This window comes from Pan paniscus, chromosome 16 (assembly GCF_029289425.2).
Source record: "Pan paniscus chromosome 16, NHGRI_mPanPan1-v2.0_pri, whole genome shotgun sequence".
NCBI classification, from domain to species: Eukaryota; Metazoa; Chordata; class Mammalia; order Primates; family Hominidae; genus Pan; species Pan paniscus.
Genome location: NC_073265.2, coordinates 82268213 through 82290634, shown reverse-complemented (window position 1 = coordinate 82290634; position 22422 = coordinate 82268213). Strand labels below are relative to the sequence as shown.

Sequence of the window (22422 nt, the reverse complement as noted above, 5' to 3'; positions counted from 1 at the left end):
AGTCTCAGCTACTTGGGAGGCTGAGGTGGGAGAATCGCTTAAGCCCAGAAGATTGAGGCTGCAGTGAGCTGTATGTTGTGTTTATACCACTGCACTCCAGCCTGGGTGACAGAGTGAAACCCTATCTCAAAAAAAAAAAAAAAAGACCAGACATAACAATAATGAATAGGTATACAGCTAACAGGAGAGCCCCCAAAATATATGAAGTAACAGTGGGCAGAATTGAAGAAAATAATAGAGAATTTAGAAACAATAGTTGGAGTCTTCAATACCCACTTTCAATGATGAATAGACAACTAGACAGAAGAGCAACAAGAAAATTAAACAACAGTATAAACCAACTAGACCTAACAGATATTTGTAGAATATTCCACCCATTAACAACAGAATACACATTTTTCTTAAGTGCATATACAATATTCTTTTTTTAGAACATTCTTGATGCTAGACCATATGTTAAGCCATAAAACAAGTCTCAATAAATTTAAAGGATTGAAAACATACAAAGTATGTTCTCCAACCACAAGGAGAATAAAATTAGAAATAAGTAACAATAAAAGTTGGAAAATTAACAAATATTTGCAAAGTAAACAACACACCCAAATAACCAATGTGTCAAAAAAGAATTATGAGGAAAGTTTAAAAATATTTTGAGATAAACACAAAAACACTATATATATATATATTTTTTTAATTATACTTTAAGTTCTGGGGTACATGTGCACAACATGCAGGTTTGTTAACATAGGTATACATGTGCCACATTGGTTTGCTACACCCACTAACTCGTCATTTACATTAGGTATTTCTCCTAATGCTATCCCTCCCCCATCCCCCCACTGCATGACAGGCCCCAGTCCCAGTGTGTGATGTTCCCCACCCTGTGCCCAAGTGTCCTCATTGTTCAATTCCCACCTATGAGTGAGAACATGTGGTGTTTGGTTTTCTATCCTTGTGATAGTTTGCTGAGAATGATGGTTTCCAGCTTCATCCATGTTGCTGCAAAGGATATCAACTCATCCTTTTTTATGGCTGCATAGTATTCCATGGTGTATATGTGCCACATTTTCTTAATCCAGTCTATCATTGATGGACATTTGGGTTGATTCCAAGTCTTTGCTATTGTGAATAGTGCCGCAATAAACATGCGTGTGCATGTGTCTTTATAGTAGTATGATTTATAATCCTTTGGGTATATACCCAGTAATGGGATTGCTGGGTCAAATGGTATTTCTAGTTCTAGGTCCTCGAGGAATCACCACACTGTCTTCCACAGTGGTTGAACTAGTGTACACTCCCACCAACAGTGTAAAAGCGTTCCTATTTCTCCACATCCTCTCCAGCATCTATTGTTTCCTGACTTTTTAATGATTGCCATTCTAACTGGTGTGAGGTGGTATCTCATTGTGGTTTTGATTTGCATTTCTCTGATGACCAGTGATGGTGAGCATTTTTTCATGAAAAAACACAATATATTATACCTAAACTTGCAGGATACAGCTAACGTAGCACTTAGAGGGAAATTTATAGCTACACACAACCATATTGAAAAAGAAGTAGGCCGGGCATGGTGGCTTATGCCTGTAATCCCAGCACCTTGGGAGGCCAAGGCGTGCGGATCACAAGGTCAGGAGATCGAGACCATCCTGGCTAACACGGTGAAACCCCATCTCTACTAAAAAATACAAAAAAATTAGCCAGGTGTGGTGGCGGGCGCCTGTAGTCCCAGCTACTCGGGAGGCTGAGGCAGGAGAATGGCGAGAACCCAGGAGGCAGAGCTTGCAGTGAGCTGAGATCGTGCCACTGCACTCCAGCCTGGGCGACAGAGCGAAGACTCCATCTCAAAAAAAAAAAATAAATAAAAATAATAAAAAGAAGAAAGATCTCAAATTAAGAACCTAATCTTCGATCTTAAGAGACTAGAAAAAGAAGAGAAAACTAAGTCTGAAGCAAGTATAAGGAAGGAACTAATGAAGATTAGAGTGGGCCAGGTGCAGTGGCTCAAGCCCGTAATCTCAGCACTTTGGGAGGCTCAGGCGGGTGGATTGCTTGAGCTCAGGAGTTCGACACCAGCCTGGGCAACATGTCAAAACCCCATCTACAAAAAAATACAAAAAAATTAGCCAGCTATGGTGGCACATGCCTGTAGTCCCAGCTACTTGGAAGGCTGAGGTGGGAGGATCACTTGAGACTGGAGGTTGCAGTAAGCTACAATCATGCCCCTGCACCCCAGCCTGGGCGACAGAGGGAAACCTTGTCTCAAAAAAAAAAAAAAAAAAAAAAAAAAAAATTAGAGTAGAAATAAATTGATAGAAAAACAGTAGCGAAAATAATCAACCAAAAGTTAATTCTTTGAAAAGATCAGCAAAATTCATGTACCTATAGCTAGACCGAGAACATAAAAAAGAGAGAAACTACAAATTATAAATTATGAGAATTGAGAATGAAAGAGAATACATTATTATTTATTTCAATTCTTCTTCTTATAAGAAATACTTGGAATACAATTGTTTGTAGTATTCCAACAAATTAGATGAAATGGAAAAATTTCTGGAAAGACAAAAACTACTAAAACTGACTCAAGAAGAAGTAGAAAATCTTGATAAATCTATAACAAGTGATGACATTGAATTAATCATAATAAAAAACTTTTTTCAAAGGGAATCCCGAGCCCAGATGGCTTCACTGTTGAACTTCACCAAACACTTAAGCAAGTATTAACTTCCTTAGGAAGTCGTCATTTGGAGACTCTTCTAAAAAATAGAAGCTGGGAAATGTCCCCACTCTTTCTACGGGATCAGCATTATCCTGATTCTAAAACTAGACAGACATCCCAAGAAAAGAAAACTATAGACCAATATCCATTAAGAACACAGACACAACAATCCTCAACAAAATACTATCAACATAAATCCAGCAACATATGGAAAGGATCATAATCCATGGCCAAGTGGGATTTTGCTAGGCATGTAAGGATGAGTCAACATGGAAAAATAAATCAATGTAAAACAACATATGGCTGGATGCGGTGGCTCACACCTGTAATCCCAGCACTTTGGGAGGCCGAGGCGGGCGGATCACGAGGTCAGGAGATCGAGACCATCCTGGCTAACATGGTGAAACCCCGGCTCTACTAAAAATACAAAAAAAAAAAAAATAAATAAAAAAAATTAGCTGGGCGTGGTGGCATGCGCCTGTAGTCCCAGCTACTTGGGAGGCTGAGGCAGGAGAATGGCGTGAACCCAGGAGGTGGAGCTTGCAGTGAGCCGAGATCATGCCACTGCACTCCAGCCTTGGCAACAGAGTGAGACTCTGTGTCAACAACAACAACAACAACAACAACAACAACACAAAACATATTAGTAGAATAAAAGACAAAAGCCACATGATATTCTCAATAGACAAAGAATGACAGAACAGGGAGACAGAATTAATACATGAATTATATAGCTTTTATACATGAATGGGGCTCATCATTGGGCCAACAGACACAACTAACTCCTTTATTATTTCCTGGCATTTTGTTCTACCTTAGAGCAGAGCTCTTCTGATATTTTGCCTGTGGGTGAATTTTACACTTGTTTGACTTAATGGGAAGGGGATGAAAATATAATGGGAAGCGGGTGAAAATACCTGGTCTCTCCAAGATTGGCCTCTTTAATTTTGCTGTCCAGCTCTTGCTGATCTTTGAGGCCATCTATAGGAATACGAAAGATGGTGGCATTTTCCATGTTATCTTTTGATGCCTTTTCATCTACTTTTTTATGTCTTCTAGAAACTTGCTGAAATCTGACATCTCTTTTTTTTTTTTTTTTTTTTTTTTTGATGGAGTCTCGCTCTGTCTCCCAGGCTAGAGTGCAGTGGCATGATCTTGGCTCACTGCAAACTCCGCCTCCTGGGTTCAAGAGATTCTCCTACCTCAGCCTCCCGAGTGACTGGGATTACAGGTGTGTGCCACCAAACCTGGCTAATTTTTGTATTTTTAGTAGAGATGGGGTTTCACCAAGTTGGCCGGTTTGGTCTTGAACTCCTGACCTCAAGGGACCCACCTGCCTCAGCCTCTCAAAGTGCTGGGATTACAGGCGTGAGCCACCAAGCCTAGCCATCTGACATCTCTTGATGGTCTCTAATTTATTTTCATTTTTGTTTTGTGCTTATATTTTTTATATTTCTCTTATTATTTTAATTGGGTTTCTTTAAGGAGAGAGAAATTAACTGTCTTTGAGAACCAAGTTCCACTGAAGAAATTTATTTTCTTAAGATAATGAGTGATACTTCAGAGTATACTCTCTTTTTTCTCCAAGTAGAGGGTTACTGGGTTCTGGTTCTGGTAAGAAATCTTGTCACTTTTATCCTGGAGAAGTAAAGTGGTTTGTCAGGAATCCAAACATAACAGCCATGGTAATTTGAGAGAATTTACTATAACAGCTGTAGGAGAGTGAATCCTTAGAGCTAAATTTGACTTTTCCTGCATTTTATAGTAAAGGAAATTGCATTTTAGAGATAAGAAGGGTTCATGGTCACAAAACAAGTTGGTAACAGTCCTGGGAGGAACATTCCTGTTTCCCAACCTGTGCTCCTTGCACTGTACCATACTGTCATCACTGAGCACTCTTTCTCAAATGCACTGGTGTGCTATGTGGCATCTATTACAGTGGTGAAGGGCATTGCAGGTATTAGGAGCATGGGCTCTCTGGTAAAGCAGATCTGGCCTGACATGTAGCTATGTGACATTGGTCAAGTTGAAGATTTTTTTCATTTCAGTGTCTTCATGTAAAAACAGGGATTGCTGTATTTTGAATGTTTCCCCTCCAAAATTCAGGTGTTGAAACTTAATGGCCAATAAAGTGATAGTATCAAGAGGTGGGGCTTTTAAGTGGTGAATAGGCCATGAAGGCTCCTCCTTTATAAATGGGATTAATGTGCTTATATAAGAGTTCACACAGTATTCAATTCAGTCACCCTTTAGCCTTCCACCCTATGAAGACACAGCCTTCCTCTCTGGGTGTTGCAGCAACGAGGCACCATATTGGAAGGGGAAACCACGCCCTTCACTAGACACTAAATCTCCAGCACCTTCATCCTGGATTTTCAGCTTCCAGAACTGTGAGAAATAAATTTGTGTTCTTTACAAATTACCCTATGGTATTTTGTTATAGTGGCACAAATGGACTAAGACAGGGACAGTAAGAGTACGCATCATATAGGCTTGTGATATGCTTTTCACAGAACTTGGTACAAGGCAATTGTCTTACAGGTATTGGCAGTTATGAATTGCTATCCAAGACTAGAAACTTACTGGGCCTGGATGACTCAGATAACTTAAGGGTCATCTAGTTCAGTCTTCCAGCCAGTGCTTCAATTCGTCTACAATGTCTCCATCAAGAGATTGACTGTTTTCTTCTTCTTCCTTTTTTTTGAGATGGAGTCTTGCTCTGTTGCCCAGGCTGGAGTGCAGTGGTGCTATCTGGGCTCACTGCAAGCTCCCCCTCCCGGGTTCATGCCATTCTCCTGCCTCAGCCTCCCGAGTAGCTGGGACTACAGGTGCCCACCACCATGCCCGGCTAATTTTTTTGTATTTTTAGTAAAGATGGGGTTTCACCGTGCTAGCCAGGTTGGTCTCGATCTCCTGACCTCGTGATCCACCTGCTTCAGCCTCCCAAAGTGCTGGGATTACAGGCGTGAGCCACTGTGCCCGGCCGACTGTTTTCTTTTGAACACGTACAATGACAGGAGCACTCAGGACCATCTGAGGCAGCCTATTCAATTTAAATGGTTTTCAAGCTTATTTTCTTTCATGATAAACTTTTAAATATGACTATTAAATCAGGATAATACAGAAAAGTAGAAGGCAGAAAACTCAATGCTTGTCATCCATTTGTCAGGGACAACACTTCTGTGCCTCTTGTCCAGTATTTACAAGACAATCATTTTTTTCGCAGTCATGTGGTGTGATGTTCAAGAGTTTATAGGAACATATTTTTTTGCTCAGTACATAAAACTTGGGAAATACAGGGAATGTAAATTCTCTAGCTTCCTTCAACCCAGAGAGAGCTCTGCTTATGTTCGTGAGGCGGCAGGGGCAGCCAAGGGCGGTGGTTAAAAGCGTGTATTTAAAGTCAGACAACCCTGAGGGACCATGGGAAAACTTCTCAAATCTCTCCTTAAGTCTCAGCTTTCTCATTTTTTAATGGCTTCTGTTTTTTCTTTTAAAGTGAGGTGAAGGAGAGCGGCGGCGGCGGCGCGGGTCGGCAGCGGGAGGGCGCGCGGCCGAGCGGGGGCGGAGTCGGCGCCGAGAACATGGCTGGAGGCAAAGCTGCAAAGGACAGTGGGAAGGGCAAGGCTAAGGCAGTGTCTCGCTCCCAGAGAGCTGGGCTCCAGTTTCCTGCGGGCCGCATCCACAGACACTTGAAGACTCGCACCACAAGTCATGGAAGGCTGGGTGCCACTGCTGCCGTGTACAGTGCTGCGATCCCGGAGTACCTCACTGCAGAGGTGCTGGAGCTGGCAGGTAATGCTTCTAAGGATCTCAAAGTAAAGCGTATCGCTCCGCGTCACTTGCAGCTTGCAATCCGTGCTGATGAAGAGTTGGATTCTCTTATCAAGGCTTCCACAGCTGGGGGTGGTGTGATCCCTCACATCCACGAATCTCTGATTGCAAAGAAGGGACAGCAGAAAACTGCTAGAGGGATGCTTTAACCAACCCTCTTCCTCCCCGTCATTGTACTGTAACTGGGACAGAAGAAATAATGGGGATATGTGGAATTTTTAACAACAGTTAAATGGAAAAGCATAGACAATTACTGTAGACGTGATAAAAGAAACGTTTGTACGTTCTTAGACTCGAAGTTTGATAAAAGTACCTTTTCATGTGGTGGAAAAAAAAATAAAGTGAGGTGAAATTCGGATAACATATAATTAGCTCCTTTAAAGAGTACCAGCTAGAATATTTGTAATATTGTGCAAACAGCACCCTCTAACAATTTTTCAACACCCCAAAAGAAACACCTCATAACCATTAAGTAATCACTCCCACTTCCCCTTTCTCCCATCCTCTAGTAATTACTAATCTGCTTTCTGTGCCTATGGATTTGCTCACTCTGGAAATATTATAAAAGGAATCATATAATATGTGAGCTTTTATGCCTGGCTTCTTTTACTCAGCATAATGTTTTCAAGGTTCATTTGTGCTGTAGTATATATCAGTTATTAGATCCTTTTTTTTTGAGACAGAGTTTCACTCTTGTCCCCCAGCTTGGAGTGCAATGGCACGATCTCAGCTCACTGCAACCTCCGCCTCTGGGGTGCAAGCGATTCTTGAGCCTCGGCCTCCTGAGTAGCTGGGATTACAGGCACGTGCCACCACGCCTGGCTAATTTTTGTATTTTTAGTAGAGACAGTGTTTCACCGTGTTGGCCAGGCTGGTCTCGAACTCCTGACCTCAAGTGATCCGCCTTCCTCAGCCTCCCAAAGTGCTAGGACTACAGGTGTGAGCCATCTCTCCCAGCCAGATCATTTTTTTCATAGCTGAATAATAGTCCATTGTGCAGATATACCACAATTTGTCTATCCATCTACTGATGGACATTTGGGTTGTGGTTGTTTGGCTCATGTTTTTTGTGTTCTATTTAAGAAATTCCTGGCTAACACAAAGTCACAAAGATTTTCTATATTTTCTTGAAGAAGTTTTCTACTTTGAACTCTTAAGGTTTATAATCAGTTTCTAGTTCAATTTTATGTGTAGTGTGAGATAAATGTGAGATGCTCTTTGCAGCAACATGGCTACAGCTGGAGGATATTATTGAGGTGTTGAGGTTCATTATCATTTTTTTTTTTAACTTTTAGGTTCAGGGGTACATGTGCAGGTTTGTTTTGTAGGTAAATTGTGTGTCACAGGGAAGGTTCATTATTTTATTTTATTTTTATTTATTTATTTTTGAGACAGAGTTTTGCTCTTGTTGCCCAGGCTAATTTTGTATTTTTAGTAGAGACAGGGTTTCTCCATGTTTGTCAGGCTGGTCTTGAACTCCCAACTTCAGGTCGTCTGCCCGCCTCGGCCTCCCAAAGTGCTGGGATTACAGGTGTGAGCCACTGTGCCCGGTCTCATTATTTTATTTATTAATTTTTTTGAGACGAAGTTTTGCTCTTGTTGCCCAGGCTGGAGTGCAGAGTGGTGCGATCTCGGCTCACTGCAACCTCCGCCTCCAGGTTCAAGTGATTCTCCTGCCTCAGCCTCCTGAGTAGCTGAGATTACAGACATGCACCACCACGCCCAGCTAATTTTTGTCTTTTTAGTAGAGACGGGGTTTCACCATGTTGGCCAGACTGATCTCGAACTCCTGAACTCAGGTGATCCACCCACCTCGGCCTCCCAACGGGCTGGGATTACAGGTGTGAGCCAGTGCACCTGGCCTGGGTTCATTATTTTTTCATGCAGATAACCAATTATTTCAGGACCATTAGTTGGACTGTTTAAAAATTTTTTTTTCAACTTTTATTTTAGTTTCAGGGGGTACAGGTGCAGGTTTGTTACATGGGTACATTGCATGTCACCGAAGTTTGGTGTACAAATGATCTTGTCACCCAGGTAGTGAGCATAGTACTCAATAAGGAGTTTCTCAACACTCTTCCTCCTTCCACCCTCCCCCTTCTAGTAGCCCTGGTGTGTATTGTTCCCTTCTTCATCTCCACATGTACTAAATGTTTAGTTCTCACTTAGAAGTGAGAACATGTGGTATTTGGTTTTCTGTTCTGGTGCTAATTTGCTTAGGATAATGTCCTCCAGCTGCATCCATGTTGCTGAAAGGACATGATTTTATTCTTTTTTATGGCTGCATAGGATTCTATGTTGTGTATGTATCATATTTTCTTTTTTCTTTTTTTTTTTGAGATGGAGTTTCGCTCTTGTTGCCCAGGCTGAAGTGCAATGGCGCGATCCAGGCTCACTGCAACCTCTTCTTCCTGGATTCAAGCGATTCTCCTGTCTCAGCCTCCCAAGTAGCTGGGATTACAGGCATGCACCATGACGCCTGGCTAATTTTTTGTATTTTTAGTAGAGACGGGGTTTCTCCATGTTGGTCAGGCTGGTCTTGAACTCCTGACCTCAGGTGATCTGCCTGCCTCGGCCTCCCAAAGTGGCAAGATTATAGGTGTGAGCCACCGCACCTGGCTACCACATTTTCTTTATCCAGTCCACTGCTGATAGACATCTAGGTTGATTCCATGTCTTTGCTATTGTGAATAGTGCTGTGATGAACATCTGAGTGCATGTCTTTTTAGTAGAGCAATTTATTTTCTTTTAGATATATACCCAGTAATGGGATTGCTGGGTCAAATGGCAGTTCTACTTTAAGTTCTTTGAGAAATCTCCAAACGATTTCCACAGTGGCTGAACTAATTTACATTCCCACCAACAGTGTAAAAGTGTTCCCTTTCTCTGCAGCCTCATCAGCATCTGTTGTTTTTTAACAATGGGCATTATGACTGGTGTGAGATGGTATTTCATTGTGGTTTTGATTTGCATTTCTCTGATAATTAGTGATGTGGAACATTTTTTCATACGTTTCTTGGCCACTTGTATATCTTTTTTTGAGAAGTGTCTGTTCATGTCTTTTGCCCATTTTTATATTTATTTATTTATTTATTTATTTATGTATTTATTTATTTTTGAGATGGAGTTTCACTCTGTCAGGCAGGCTGGAGTGAAGTGGTGTGATCTTGGCTCACTGCAACCTCTGCCTCCCCAGTGCAAGCAATTCTTCTGCCTCAGCCTCCCAAGTTGCTGGGATTATAGGTGCCTGCCACCATGCCTGGCTTCTTTTGCCCTTTTTTTTTTTTTGAGACCAAGTTTTGCTCTTGTTGCCCAGGCTGGAGTGCAAAGGTGTGATCTCGGCTCACTGCAACCTCCGGCTCCTGGGTTCAAGCAATTCTCCTGTCTCAGCCTCCCGACTAGCTGAGATTACAGGCATGCTCCAGCACGCCCGACTAATTCTGTATTTTTAGTAGAGATGGGGGTTTCTCCATGTTGGTCAGGCCGGTCTTGAACTCCTGACCTCAGGTGATCCACCAGCCTTGGCCTCCTGAAGCGCTGGGATTACAGGTGTGAGCCACTGTGCCTGGCCTCTTTTGCCTGTTTTAAATTTTGATTATTATTATTTTTGAGACAGAGTTTCGCTCTTGTTGCCCAGGTTGGAGTGCAATGGCACAATCTTGGCTCACCACAACCTCCGCCTCCCAGGTTCAAGCGATTCTCCTACTTCAGCCTCCTGAGTAGCTGGGATTTCAGGCATGCGCCACCATGCCTGGCTAATTTTTTGTATTTTTAGTAGAGATGGGTTTTCTCCGTGTTGGTCAGGCTGGTCTTGAACTCCCAACTTCCAGTGATCTGCTTGCCTCGGCCTCCCAAAGTGCTAGGATTACAGGCGTGAACCACCATGCCTGCCCCCTTTTGCCCATTTTTAAATGGTGTTACTTGTTTTTCACTTGTTCAATAGTTTAAGTTCCTTATAGATTCTGGATATAAACCTTTGTCAGATGCATAGTTTGTGAATTTTTTCCTCCATTCTGTAGGTTGTCTGTTCACTCTGTCGACAGTTTCTTCTGCTATGCAGATGCTCTTCAGTTTAATTAGATCCCACTTGTCAATATTTGTTTCTGTTGCAGTTGCTTTTGAGGACTTAGTCATAATTTCTTTCCCAAGGCTGATGTCCAGAATGGTGTTTCCTGGGTTTCCTTCTAGGAGTCTTTGTTTGACGTCTTACATTTAAATCTTTAATGCATCTTGCATATGGTGAAAGGTTGAGGTCTAGTTTCATTCTACTGCATATGAGTGGCCAGCTATCTCAGCACCATTTAGTGATATATGTCTATACTTTTTCCAGTACTACTGTCTTGATTACTGTAGCTTTCGCATAAATCTTGAAATTAGTGTAAGTCTTCTAATTTTGTTGATCCTTTAAAAAATTGTTTTGGCTATTATAGGTCATTTGCATATATATATATTTTTTGAGACAGAGTTTTTGTTCTTGTTGCCCAGGCTGGAGTGCAATGGTGCCATCTCGGCTCACCACAACCTCCGCCTCCCAGGTTCAAGCGATTCTCCTGCCCTAGCCTCCCGAGTAGCTGGGATTACAGGCATGCGCCTCCATGCCTGGCTAATTTCGTATGTTTAGTAGAGACGGGGTTTCTCCATGTTGGTCAGGCTGGTCTCGAACTCCTGACCTCAGGTGATCTGCCTACCTCGGCCCCTCAATGTGCTAGGATTACAGGCGTTAGCCACTGTGCCCGGCCTCTATTTATGTTGTACAATCAGTTTGTCAATTGAAAAAAAAACCTCCTGGGGTTTTGATTGAATTTCTATATAGCATTTTGGGGAGAAATGTATGTAAATAATATTGAGCCATCTGATATGTAAGCAAAATATATCTCTTCATTTTTCTAAGTCTTTTAAAATTTACTTCAGCCATGTTTTATAGTTTTCAGTGTACTTGTCTTGCACATAGTTTGTTAAATTTTCTCTAAATATTTCATGTTTGGTGATGCTATTATAAATGTTTTTACACATTTGATTTCCAGCTGTTCATTGCTAGTGTATAAAAATACTTTGGAAGGCCGACGTGGGAGGATTGCCTGAGCCTAGGAGTTTGAGATCAGCATGGGCAACACAGGGAGTCTGTACAAAAAATTAAAACAATTAGGTGGGTGTGGTGACTTCTGCCTGTAGTCCCAGCTACTGGGGAGGTTGAGGTGGGAGGATCGCTGGAGCCTGGGAGGTCGAGACTGCAGAGAGCAGTGATCATGCCATTGCACTCCAGCCCAGGTGACAGAGCGAGACCCTGTCTCAAGAGGAAAAAAGAATTTTTTATATTGATCTCAGATCTTAGAATCTTGTTAAACTCATTCAGTTCTAGTGCATTTTTGTTGCTATCTTAGGATTTTGTGCATAGATGAATATGCATACTAATGAAGTCCGTTTTATTTCTTCTTTTTCTATTTGCATGCCTTTTTATTTCCCTTTTTTGCCTTCTTGAACTGACTGTCAACTCCAGTATAATGGTGAATAGAAAAGGCGAGGGCAAACATCCTTGTTTTGTTTTTGATTTCAGGGAGAAAGCATTCAGTTTTCACCATTAAACATGATATTAGTTGTAGTCTCATCAGTTGAATGGAGGTAATTTTTATTTATTTTTATATTTTATTTTTTTTGAGATGGAGTCTTTGCTCAGTTGCCCAGGCTGGAGTGCAGTGGCGTGGTCTCAGCTCACTGCAAACTCTGCCTCCCAGGTTCACGCCATTCTGCTGCCTCAGCCTCCCGAGTAGCTGGGACTACAGGTGCCCGCCAACATGCCCAGCTAATTTTTTGTATTTTTAGTAGAGAAGGGGTTTCACCATGTTAGCCAGGATGGTCTCGATCTCTTGACCTCGTGATTCACCCGCCTCGGCCTCCCAAAGTGCTGGGATTACAGGCGTGAGCCACCGCACCCAGCTGAATGGAGGTAATTTTTTACATTATTAGGCATGAGACCAGTTTTGGTCATTATGACCCTTTATGATCTTGAGAGAAATGTAGAAGAAGATGGGGGGCTGGGTGCGGTGGCTCACACCTGTAATCCCTGCCCTTTGGGAGGCTAAGGCGGGTGGATCACCTGAGGTCAGGAGTTTGAGACCAGCCTGACCAACATGGTGAAATCTCGTCTCTACTAAAAATACAAAATTAGCCGGTGTCATGGTGCATGCCTGTAATCCCAGCTACTCGGGTAGCTGAGGCAGGAGAATCACTTGAACCCAGGAGGAGGAGGTTGCAGTGAGCCGAGATGGCACCATTGCACTCCAGCCTGGGCAACAAAAGCGAAACTTCGTCTCACACACACACACACAGACACACACACACACACAGACACACACACACACAGACACACACACAGACACACACACACACAAAAGGAAGAAGAAGAAGACAGGGGATACTCTGGCTGGTAGTCACTATTTCAGATCAGGTGCCCTGGGAAGCAGGCTCTGAGACAGATATTTGCATGCAGAGGTTTACTGGGGAGTGCTCTTGGAATTAACACCTGTGGGGTTGGCCAGAGGGAGAATTTGAACTGCAGCAGTCTCAGTGAAGGCCTCTGCTGATTCCACGGAGAGTTAGTTCTGGAGCTGGGATGACCCTGCGTAATTGTCCCAAATTAAAGCTGAAGATAGCTGCCTCACCCAATCATGTTGATTCTCCAAGCTTCCTTTTTTTGCAAGTCCCAAGCGTCTTGTGATACGTTGGAGTTGGGCTTGTCTAGATATCTTGGTACTTGGTTTCATATCTCATGTCTAGAAACAGAGATCAAATACTCAGAATTGCAAAGATTGTAGATAGCATTTAGTGACAAAGTAAAAGTCTTTTTAAGACTTTTTCACTCGGTGGCTTTCTTTAGTAGATGACGAGAGAGAATATTATAAAATCTGTAATATTCCCAAGGCAGACTGATGCAGAGTTGAACACTGTATTACATTGAAGCAGCTAAGGCTCCAGACCCACAGGACTGAGTGGGGTGGCCTAGAATTCCCACCAAGTTCCTACTGAAAGTTATCCTAACATCTACCTCATAGGGCTATTATGAAGGTTAAATGAACTAATTCTTCGAAAATGCTTGCGTGCTGCCTGGCACATAAGCCCCCAGTAAATGTCAACTATTATTGTTATCAATATCCTTAGAATACTTTTCTTTGCAATTTGTATATAATGAAAATATACTGCATGTATTTATTTTTAAGCAAAGTGAACACAGGAGGAAATAAGGTCTTAGATAAATAATTGTAAAATGAAACTTGATGACAGATAATCTGTTACTGATGATTAATTTCTCTTCAACAATTACAAATACTAGCAACTCGGTTCTTAAAAATAATGTTTTAGGCCAGGTGCGGTGGTTCATATGTGTAATCCCAGCACTTTGGGAGGCCGAGGTAGGCGGATCACAAGGTCAGGAGTTCGAGACCAGCCTGGCCAACATGGTGAAAACCCATCTCTACTAAAAATACAAAGAATAGCTGGGCTTGGTGGCGCATGCCTGTAATCTCAGCTACTCAGGAGGCTGAGGTGGGAGAATTGCTTGAACTCAGGAGGCGGAGGATGCAGTGAGCCGAGATCGCGCCACTGCACTCTAGCCTGAGCAACAGAGTGAGATTCCATCTCAAAAAAAAAAGTTTTAAAATTTAATTAAAAATTTAAATTATGAAAATATTCAAACATACACAAAGATAGAGAATAATTAGAGGAACCCCTATATATCCTTTACCCAGAATCAATAATTATCAGTTTTTCCCATAAAACATCTATTCCTCTTTTCATTTTACTTTCAAAAAGAAATTCAAGTAATTATACCATTTTGCCCTCATATATTTTAGTATGCATCTCTAACAAATTTGGTATCATCTAGTAGCCGGTCTACAACACAATTTCTTTTATTGTCTAAAAAATGTCTTATTTAAAAAGGTTTGTTTAAATTAGGATGCAAACAAGGTTAACACATTTGTTTGTTGTCTCTTAATTCTGTTAAAAACTCGAGCAATTCCCCCACCCCACCCTCTCTTTCGCTACCATTGTCATGTTGCAAAAACTGGGTCGATTGTCCTACAGAATAGCCCACATTTTGGATTTGTTAGTTTGATTCCTTGTGCTGTCATTTAACTATTCCCATGTCTCTTGTATTTTATTTTACAATTATTTATCTGTAAAGGATTTTTTTTAAAACTACTTTATTGAGATATGACTGACACATAAGAAGCTGCACATATTTAATGTATACATCTCGATGAGTTTCGGGAAAGTATACATTAGAGAAACCATCTCTACCCTCAAAATTTAAAGGCTTTTTTAGTTAAAGTACATAATCTGGTTCTTGTGAAAAATGTAAAAAATTTAAAGAGCTACAATTGGTAATGTGGAGAGACATTACCAAGTCTGCCATAATCCCATCCCTAGAGATAATCACTGTTCATTGTCTGGCGTACATTCAGCCAGACTTTTTTCTTCACTCAGTGAGAAAATCACTTCTCAAGTTATTTAGCAATGAAATTAGTCATTGTGTGGTTCCTTATTGCAACTCTGTTTTCCTGGAGATTATTCAGAGAGTCTTTGTACAGTGTCTCAGTCCTGTAAGAATTTTAGCCATTGTTAGAAAGCGCTGGGGCAAGACCACATAGTTACTGTTTTAAGTTAATCGAACATGGGAGATTTGTTATGCACTGCAGGGTGAAGAATGTAGCAATGGGTAAGGAGTAGACACAGAATGAGAAAAGTTGAGGGAAGCATGAAGGACCAAGCCTTACCTTGAACTCTAGAATCTATCAGATAAGACATGATTTAATAAGATTAATTTGATGCCCAGCAGAGGCAGAAAAGACCCATTAATCCAGTATTTAAATAACAAGAAGAGTTTTGTCAAACTGTCTGTCTCTCTGGAGATTCTAAGTCTCCCATTCTCCTCTCCCATTCTAGGAGTGGGCTATGGGTAGGATCCATACTATGATCTCTCTTAGTGTCTGCCAACTGAAAATTTTTTTAAAAATCAGATTATTCTATTGTGCATGACTTCCTTTGCTCAAGTGGAAGCATTACATAAATCCTTTTATAACACGTTTCGATTTTTAAATTCTTTACATGTACATATATACAATTTTTATTTTTTATTTTTAAAATTTATTTTTCTGTATTTTGTTTCATTTTTAGTTCTTAATTTTGACTTTTCTTTCAGTTGGTTTTAATATATCTTTGAATATTTCTTTCTAAAAGCAATGTGAAGGATATGTTTTCTCATCCTTGGACATCTGAGAATACCTTTCTGTTGCTTTTATACATGAAAAATCTTTTGAATAGATTTAAACATATTTGATTATAACATTTCTGCTCAAAATTTAATAGATAGTACTACCTCATCTTTTGGGACTTACTGCTGCACGAACGTTGAACACGTGTACATTTTATTCCTTTATAAGTGGCTTCTTTATTCTCCTAGGGTTTATGCAGGAGCTTCTTTGGTTGGTTTCTTTTTTGTTTTTTAAATTGTTTTCTGAGATACATTTAGACATGTGATCTAGATACTTCCTGTGTGCCTTTCCACTGTGGTATGGGCTGTGGGATTTTTTATAGACTGAATCAATGGGCTCCTATGGCTTTGAGCTTCTGGTTCACGGACGCACTGGCAGAAGATCAAGGACAGAAAATAGAGTGAGGTCAGGCCTTCTACAACTCTCTTTCTGGGTGCCGATACCTTGTCCTCCTCTTGCCTCTTCAGGCCTATGGGTGATAGTGGCTTTAAATGTTTGGCTGATTCTGTCTGAATCTCCTTTTATTGATAATTCCAGGAACTTGGTGAGTACTATTAAATTTCAATGTCCTATCTTCAAGGTCACTGATTATTTCTTCTGTTGTGTCCAAACTACTCTTAAGCTATTCAGTGTTTTTTGCCTTGTTTTGCAATTTCATATATTGTATTTTTCAGTTCTAGATTTCCATTTGGTTGCTTGTTTTAGATTTTCCATTTCTTTACTAATGATTTAATTTGTTTATCTGTTATGACCGTATTGTCCTTTAAGTCTATGAAGATTTTTTAAAAATTTATTTTAAATTTATTTTTTTTGAGACCGAGTCCCACTCTGACACCCAGGCTGGAGTGCAGTGGCGCCACCTCGGCTCACTGCAACCTCTGCCCCCCAGGTTCAAGTGATTCTCCTGCCTCAGCCACCCGAGTAGCTGGGATTACAGGAGTGTGCCACTATGGCTGGCTAATTTTTGTATTTTTAGTACAGACAGGGTTTCACCATGTTGGCCAGGTTGGTCTTGAACTCTTGACCTCAAGTGATCCTCCTGCCTTGGCCTCCAAAGTGCTGCAATTACAGGTGTGAGCCATTGCTCCTGGCCTGAAGATATAACAGACATTTTTAAGTTTTTGTCTGATAATTCCAACTTCTGGGTCATTTTGAGACTGGTTTCTATTGACTTATTTTTCTTTTACGTGGGTCTCCTTTTCCTTTGTCATCCATCACTTATCTAGTAATTTTTAAACTGTATACTGGACACTGTGGGAGATGTGCTGAAGAGCATCATCAAGAAAACATCAAGTATGTTTTCTACCTTGAGGAATGTTAAGCATTGTTCTTGAAGGTAGTTCACTTGCTTTATATCACCTTAGTTTTGTTGGGGGCATAATTGTATGCCTTGTTAGTGCAGGTCTACTATGGTTTTATCTTTACTCCTAAAGTGAATATCTTAGTTCTGGGAGGTGGTCTTTGCTTCTAAAATGTTGTCTTTCTAAATTATAGATGACCTGAACAAATGGAAACACATCCCATGCTCTTTGATGGGTAGAATCAATGTGAAAATGACCATATTGCCAAAAGCAATCTACAAATTCAATGCAATTCCCATCAAAATACCACCATAATTCTTCACAGAACTAGAAAAACCAATCCTAAAATTCATATGGAACCCAAAAACAGCCTGCATAGCCAAAACAAGACTAAGCAAAAAAAAAAAAAAAAAAAAAAAAAATCTGGAGGCATCACATTATCTGATTTCAAACTATACTACAAGGCCATAGTCACCAAAACAGCATGGTACTGGTATAAAAATAGGCATATAGACCAATGGAACAGAATAGACCACCCAGAAATAAACCCAAATACTTACAGCCAGCTGATGTTTGACAAAGCAAACAAAAACATAAAGTGGGTAAACAACACCCTGTTCAACAAATGGTGCTGGGATAATTGGCAAGCCACATGTAGGGGAATAAAACACCATCCTCATCTCTCACCTTATATAAAAAGCAACTTAAGGTGGATCAAGGACTTAAACCTAAGACCTGAAACTAAAAATTCTAGAAGATAACATCAGAAAAAACCCTTCTAGACATTGGCTTAGGCAAAGATTTCCTGACCAAGAATCCAACAGCAAATGCAATACAAACAAAACATTACTATGTTTTTGCATCTATGCAAAGGCATAAGAATGATATAATAAACTTTGGGGACTCAGAGGGAAAGGGTGGGAAGAAGGTGAGGGATAAAAGACTACAAATTGTGTGCAGTGTATACTGCTTGGGTGATAGGTGCACCAGAATCTCACAAATCACCGGTAAAGAATTTACTCATGTAACCAAATACCACCTGTTCCCCAAAAACCTATGGAAATTAAAAACAAAACAAAACAAACAAACAAAACCACTGGGTGTGGTGGCTCATGCCTGTAATCCTAGCACTTTGGGAGGCCGAGGTGGATGGATCATTTGAAGTCAGGAGTTTGAGACCAGCCTGGCCAACTTGGTGAAACCCTGTCTCTACTAAAAATACAAAAAATTAGCCGGGCATGGTGGCATGCGCCTATAGTACCAGCTTCTCAGGGGGCTGAGGCACGAGAATTGCTTGAACCCGGGAGGTGGAGGTTGTAGTGAGCCAAGATCTCGCCATTGCACTCCAGCCTGGGTGACAGAGACCCTGTTTACAAAAAAACAAAAACAAAAACAAACAAAACAAGCAAACAAACATTTGGGAGAATAATTTAGGAAAAAAAAAAAAGAGTGGTCTCTCTGGGATTTTAATGGAAGGCCTGTATTTTTTTTGCCAAGTTTCTTTAACTTGAGTGACTTGATCTCTGAATTCTGTCTTCCCTGTAGTGGGCATGTGCTGAAATCTCAGGTCAGCTCTTTTTTTCTTCCAGCTGTTTCGAACCTTGGGCACTTTGTAGTTTTGATCTGCACACATGCAGTTCAGGGGTCAGCCAACAATACAAGGGGTGATTATATGGAGATGTTAAGTTACTCCCCTTCCTGACTTCTTCCAATCTATAGAATTCTGTGAATCCTCCATTCAATAACCAGTTGCTTGGGCAAGTCCCTTCTGACTCCACAGACCAACACAACTACAGGCTCTCTGCTTGACCCTATCTGCCATGCTAGACAAACTAGGGCATGTCCTGAGGGCAAGAGCCATGTATGTGTTTGTCGGCCTCACTTGGTGTGATTCACTGTTTTTTCAATGTCAAGTCCCCTTCTTTTTCTGCCTACTGTTGGTCACTCTCCAGTGTCTTTAAACAGCTGTATTTTGTATTTTGTTCAGAGTTTATAATTGTGATCATCAGGAGGAATAGTCTGAAGTAAGTGGCTTTGCTATTACTAAGCCATTATTACTATTTATTTATTTTTGAGGTGGAGTCTCACCCTGTCCCCAGTTCAGTGGCGCGATCTTGGCTCACTGCAACATTCACCTCCTGGGTTCAAGCGATTCTCCTCTCAGCCTCCTGAGTAGATGGGATTATAGGCGTGCGCCACCACGCCCAGCTAATTTTTTGTATTTTTAGCAGAGATGGGGTTTTGCTATGCTGGCCAGGCTGGTCTCGAACTCCCGACCACAAGTGATCCACCTGCCTTGGCCTCCCAAAGTCCTGGGATTACAGGCATGAGCCACTGCACCCGGCCCATTATTATTATATTTTGCTTATATTTTTGAAATATGCTGATATGGTTTGGATTTGTGTCCCCACCCAAATCTCATGTTGAATTGTTGGAGCGTTGGAGATGGGGCTTGGTGGGAGGTGACTGGATTATGGGGGCAGATATCCCCCTTTGGTGCTGTTTTTGTGGTGCTGTTTTGTTCTCATGAGATCTGCTTGTTTAAAAGTATGTAGCACTCCCCCGCTCTCTTTCTTCCTCCTGCTTCAGCCACATAAGACGCGCCTGCTTCCCCTTTGCCTTCTGCCATGATTGTGAGTTTCCTGAGGCCTCCCCAGCCATGCTTTTTGTACACCCTGCAGAACTGTGACTCAATTAAACCTCTTGTCTTTATAAATTACGGAATCTCAGGTATTTATAGCAGTGTGAGAATGGACTAATACATGTCGTATTGTACTCTTGCCCCCTACAGCCTATTCTCACTCTAGTAGCCAGAGTAATTCTGTTAGACTATGAAGTCTGATAATGTATTCCACCACTGACTACAGTCTCCCTTACAATCCTAAATCTTTGTATCCTAGTCAGTTCGAGCTGCTGTAACAAATATGCCACAGACTAGGTGGCATAAACAACAGACATGTATTTCTCACAGTTCTGGAGCCTGGAAGTCCAAGAGCAAGGTGCCAGCAGATCTGATGTCTGGTGAGGGCCTGTGTCCTGCTTTGCAAATGGCTGTCTTCTCATTGTATCCTCACATGGTGGAGAACAGGGTGAAAGACGCCAGGAAGCTCTCATGTCTCTTCTTAGAAAGGCACTAATCCCATCACTAGGGCTCCACCCTGATGACCTAATCACCTCCAAAAGGCCCCACTTTCTAATACTATCACCTTAGGGGTTAGGATTTCAATATGTGAATTTCGGAGGGGACACAAACTTTCAGTCCATAACACCTTGCAATCAGCTACACTGTCTTCCAATGTATCCCTCACCCTCACTCTACCTTTTTTCTCTCTTATTATTTTTCATTTTAATCACTCTGTTCTTGTCAAACTGACCTTCTTGCTATTCTTTGCACTTGCATCAAGGCCTTTTCTCTTTCTGTTCTCTGTTCCTGGAACAGGCTTTCCTCACCCTATTTGAAATTGTAAATCGCTTACGATCTGTTTCCATCTTCCCTGATTGACTTTATCTCCATAGTGTTTATAACCAAGTTGTTAATTAACTGTCTTTCCTCATAAGGATGTAAGTTCCATGAAGGCAGGGATTTTGTTGTTGTTGCAGTTTTATAACTTTATTTGATGTATTTGATGGTCAATGGTTAGTTGTCATCCACGTTGACTATCAGTAGGTATTTGAAAGTGGTAATAGGTATAGGTAACTGAAGTATAGAGCTTGTTTGGTGAATCTTCATTCTGATTATGTTTTCTGGACAACTGCACATGGATACAGCATAGGACATTGCTTATTCCTTTAGCTCAGACAGTTTTGTTGAGCCTGGTATCAATGAGCACTTCTGGAGTCCCCATCGCCTTCATGGCAAATTTCCAGAGGCTTTTGAGTGTCCTCAGGAGCATGCTTCTTGAAACCCACTCCCTGGATGTGCTTGGGAATGTTGATGGTGTATTCTTGGGTTCTCACTCCACTGAGGGCCCTTTTCGCTATCTGTCTTTGCAAGAGCCATTCTGCCTGGCCCGAGTTGGGTAGTAGGCAGGGATTTTTGTTTGTTTTTTTCTGCATCTGTATTCTCAGGGCCTGGAACAGATGAATGTTGAATGAATCAGGGCATCTTTCTCCACAGGGACTCACATTGGCTCAGCTCCTTAGTACTGAAAACGTATGTCCCAGTCATATGGGACAGCTCCCAGCCACACTGTGAAACTGGCATATTTTGTCTTGGGCTATTTTACTTCATTTCTGTAGTCTTTCCTAAAGCTTCTCCCTTGCAGCACTGATCTCCTGGGACCCCATACTGTGGAATTTGCTAAAATGTCAGTGAATTTTGTGTCTGTGGCATTTATTTTTATCAGAAGTAACTTCAGAAGGCCGGGCGCGTTGGCTCATGCCTGTAATTTTAGCACTTTGGGAGGCCGAGGTGGGTGAATCACTTGAGGTCAGGAGTTTGAGACCAGCCTGGTCAACATGGTAAAACCCCATCTCTACTAAAAATTCAAAAATTAGCTGGGCGTGCTGGCGGCTGCCTGTAATCACAGCTACTTGGGAGGCTGAGGCAGGAGAATTGCTTGAACCTGGGAAGAGGAGGTTGCAGTGAGCCAAGATCGCGGCACTGCACTCCAGCCTGGGCAACAGAGCTATACTACATCTCGGAAAAAAAAAAAAAAAAAAAAAGAGAAATAATGTCAGGAAAACATGGTATCTTTCAAATTTGTTACTATCACATAGCATATACCAGCGTTCTAGTGTTTCTAGAGTTAATAGGACAGAGATAAGAAAAAAAGAGGATATTGGTTTAATCATCATTTACATAATGCATTTTATGAGCCCACATAAATTATGCATTGTTGACCTTTAAATTAATTTAGGCTTAATGAGATGGTTTCATCATGTTTAAAGACAGAGCATAATTATTTTCTTATGTTCATTATCATTTTCTAAGCTTACTTATGCTTTGTCCACCCTCAAGTCCCAAGTGTATTGTCTTATTATGAAAAATTGTTAAACCTGTTTTCTGGTGTGAGGTTTGCAGAAGTCTGATCTCACCAAAGAGATATACTAAATTGTTTAATTTAGCAGGGTACACTAGAGTGACTTTTGTTTTAATTGTGAACTATATTTCCAAAAGAGTTAAACTTTGTGGTGTTTAATGGGACCACAAATGTCGATTTTTCTTTTCTTTTTTTTTTTTTTGAGACGGAGTTTTGCTCTTGTTGCCCAGGCTGGAGTGCAATGGCGCGATCTCGGCTCACTGCAACCTCCGCCTCCCGGGTGTAAGCAATTCTCCTGCCTTAGCCTCCCGAGTAGCTGG

At 41.3% G+C, this 22422-nt stretch overlaps 1 protein-coding gene across 5 annotated transcripts in view; it reads left to right on the top strand.

The window, feature by feature from the left end:
* The window catches only part of LOC100974651 (histone H2A.V-like), a 95463-nt gene that overhangs the window by 68199 nt on the left and 4842 nt on the right, over window positions 1–22422 (top strand). For 4 of the 5 annotated variants that reach the window (XM_063597146.1, XM_063597142.1, XM_063597144.1 and 1 more), the window contains one exon: window positions 6216–6891. In XM_063597146.1, the coding sequence (XP_063453216.1) occupies window positions 6301–6699 (399 nt within the window). In that variant the 5' untranslated portion in view covers window positions 6216–6300 and the 3' untranslated portion in view covers window positions 6700–6891. Of the gene's footprint in view, window positions 1–6215; window positions 6892–22422 lie in introns of those variants that run through there. The other variant, XM_063597145.1, reaches the window with a different exon arrangement.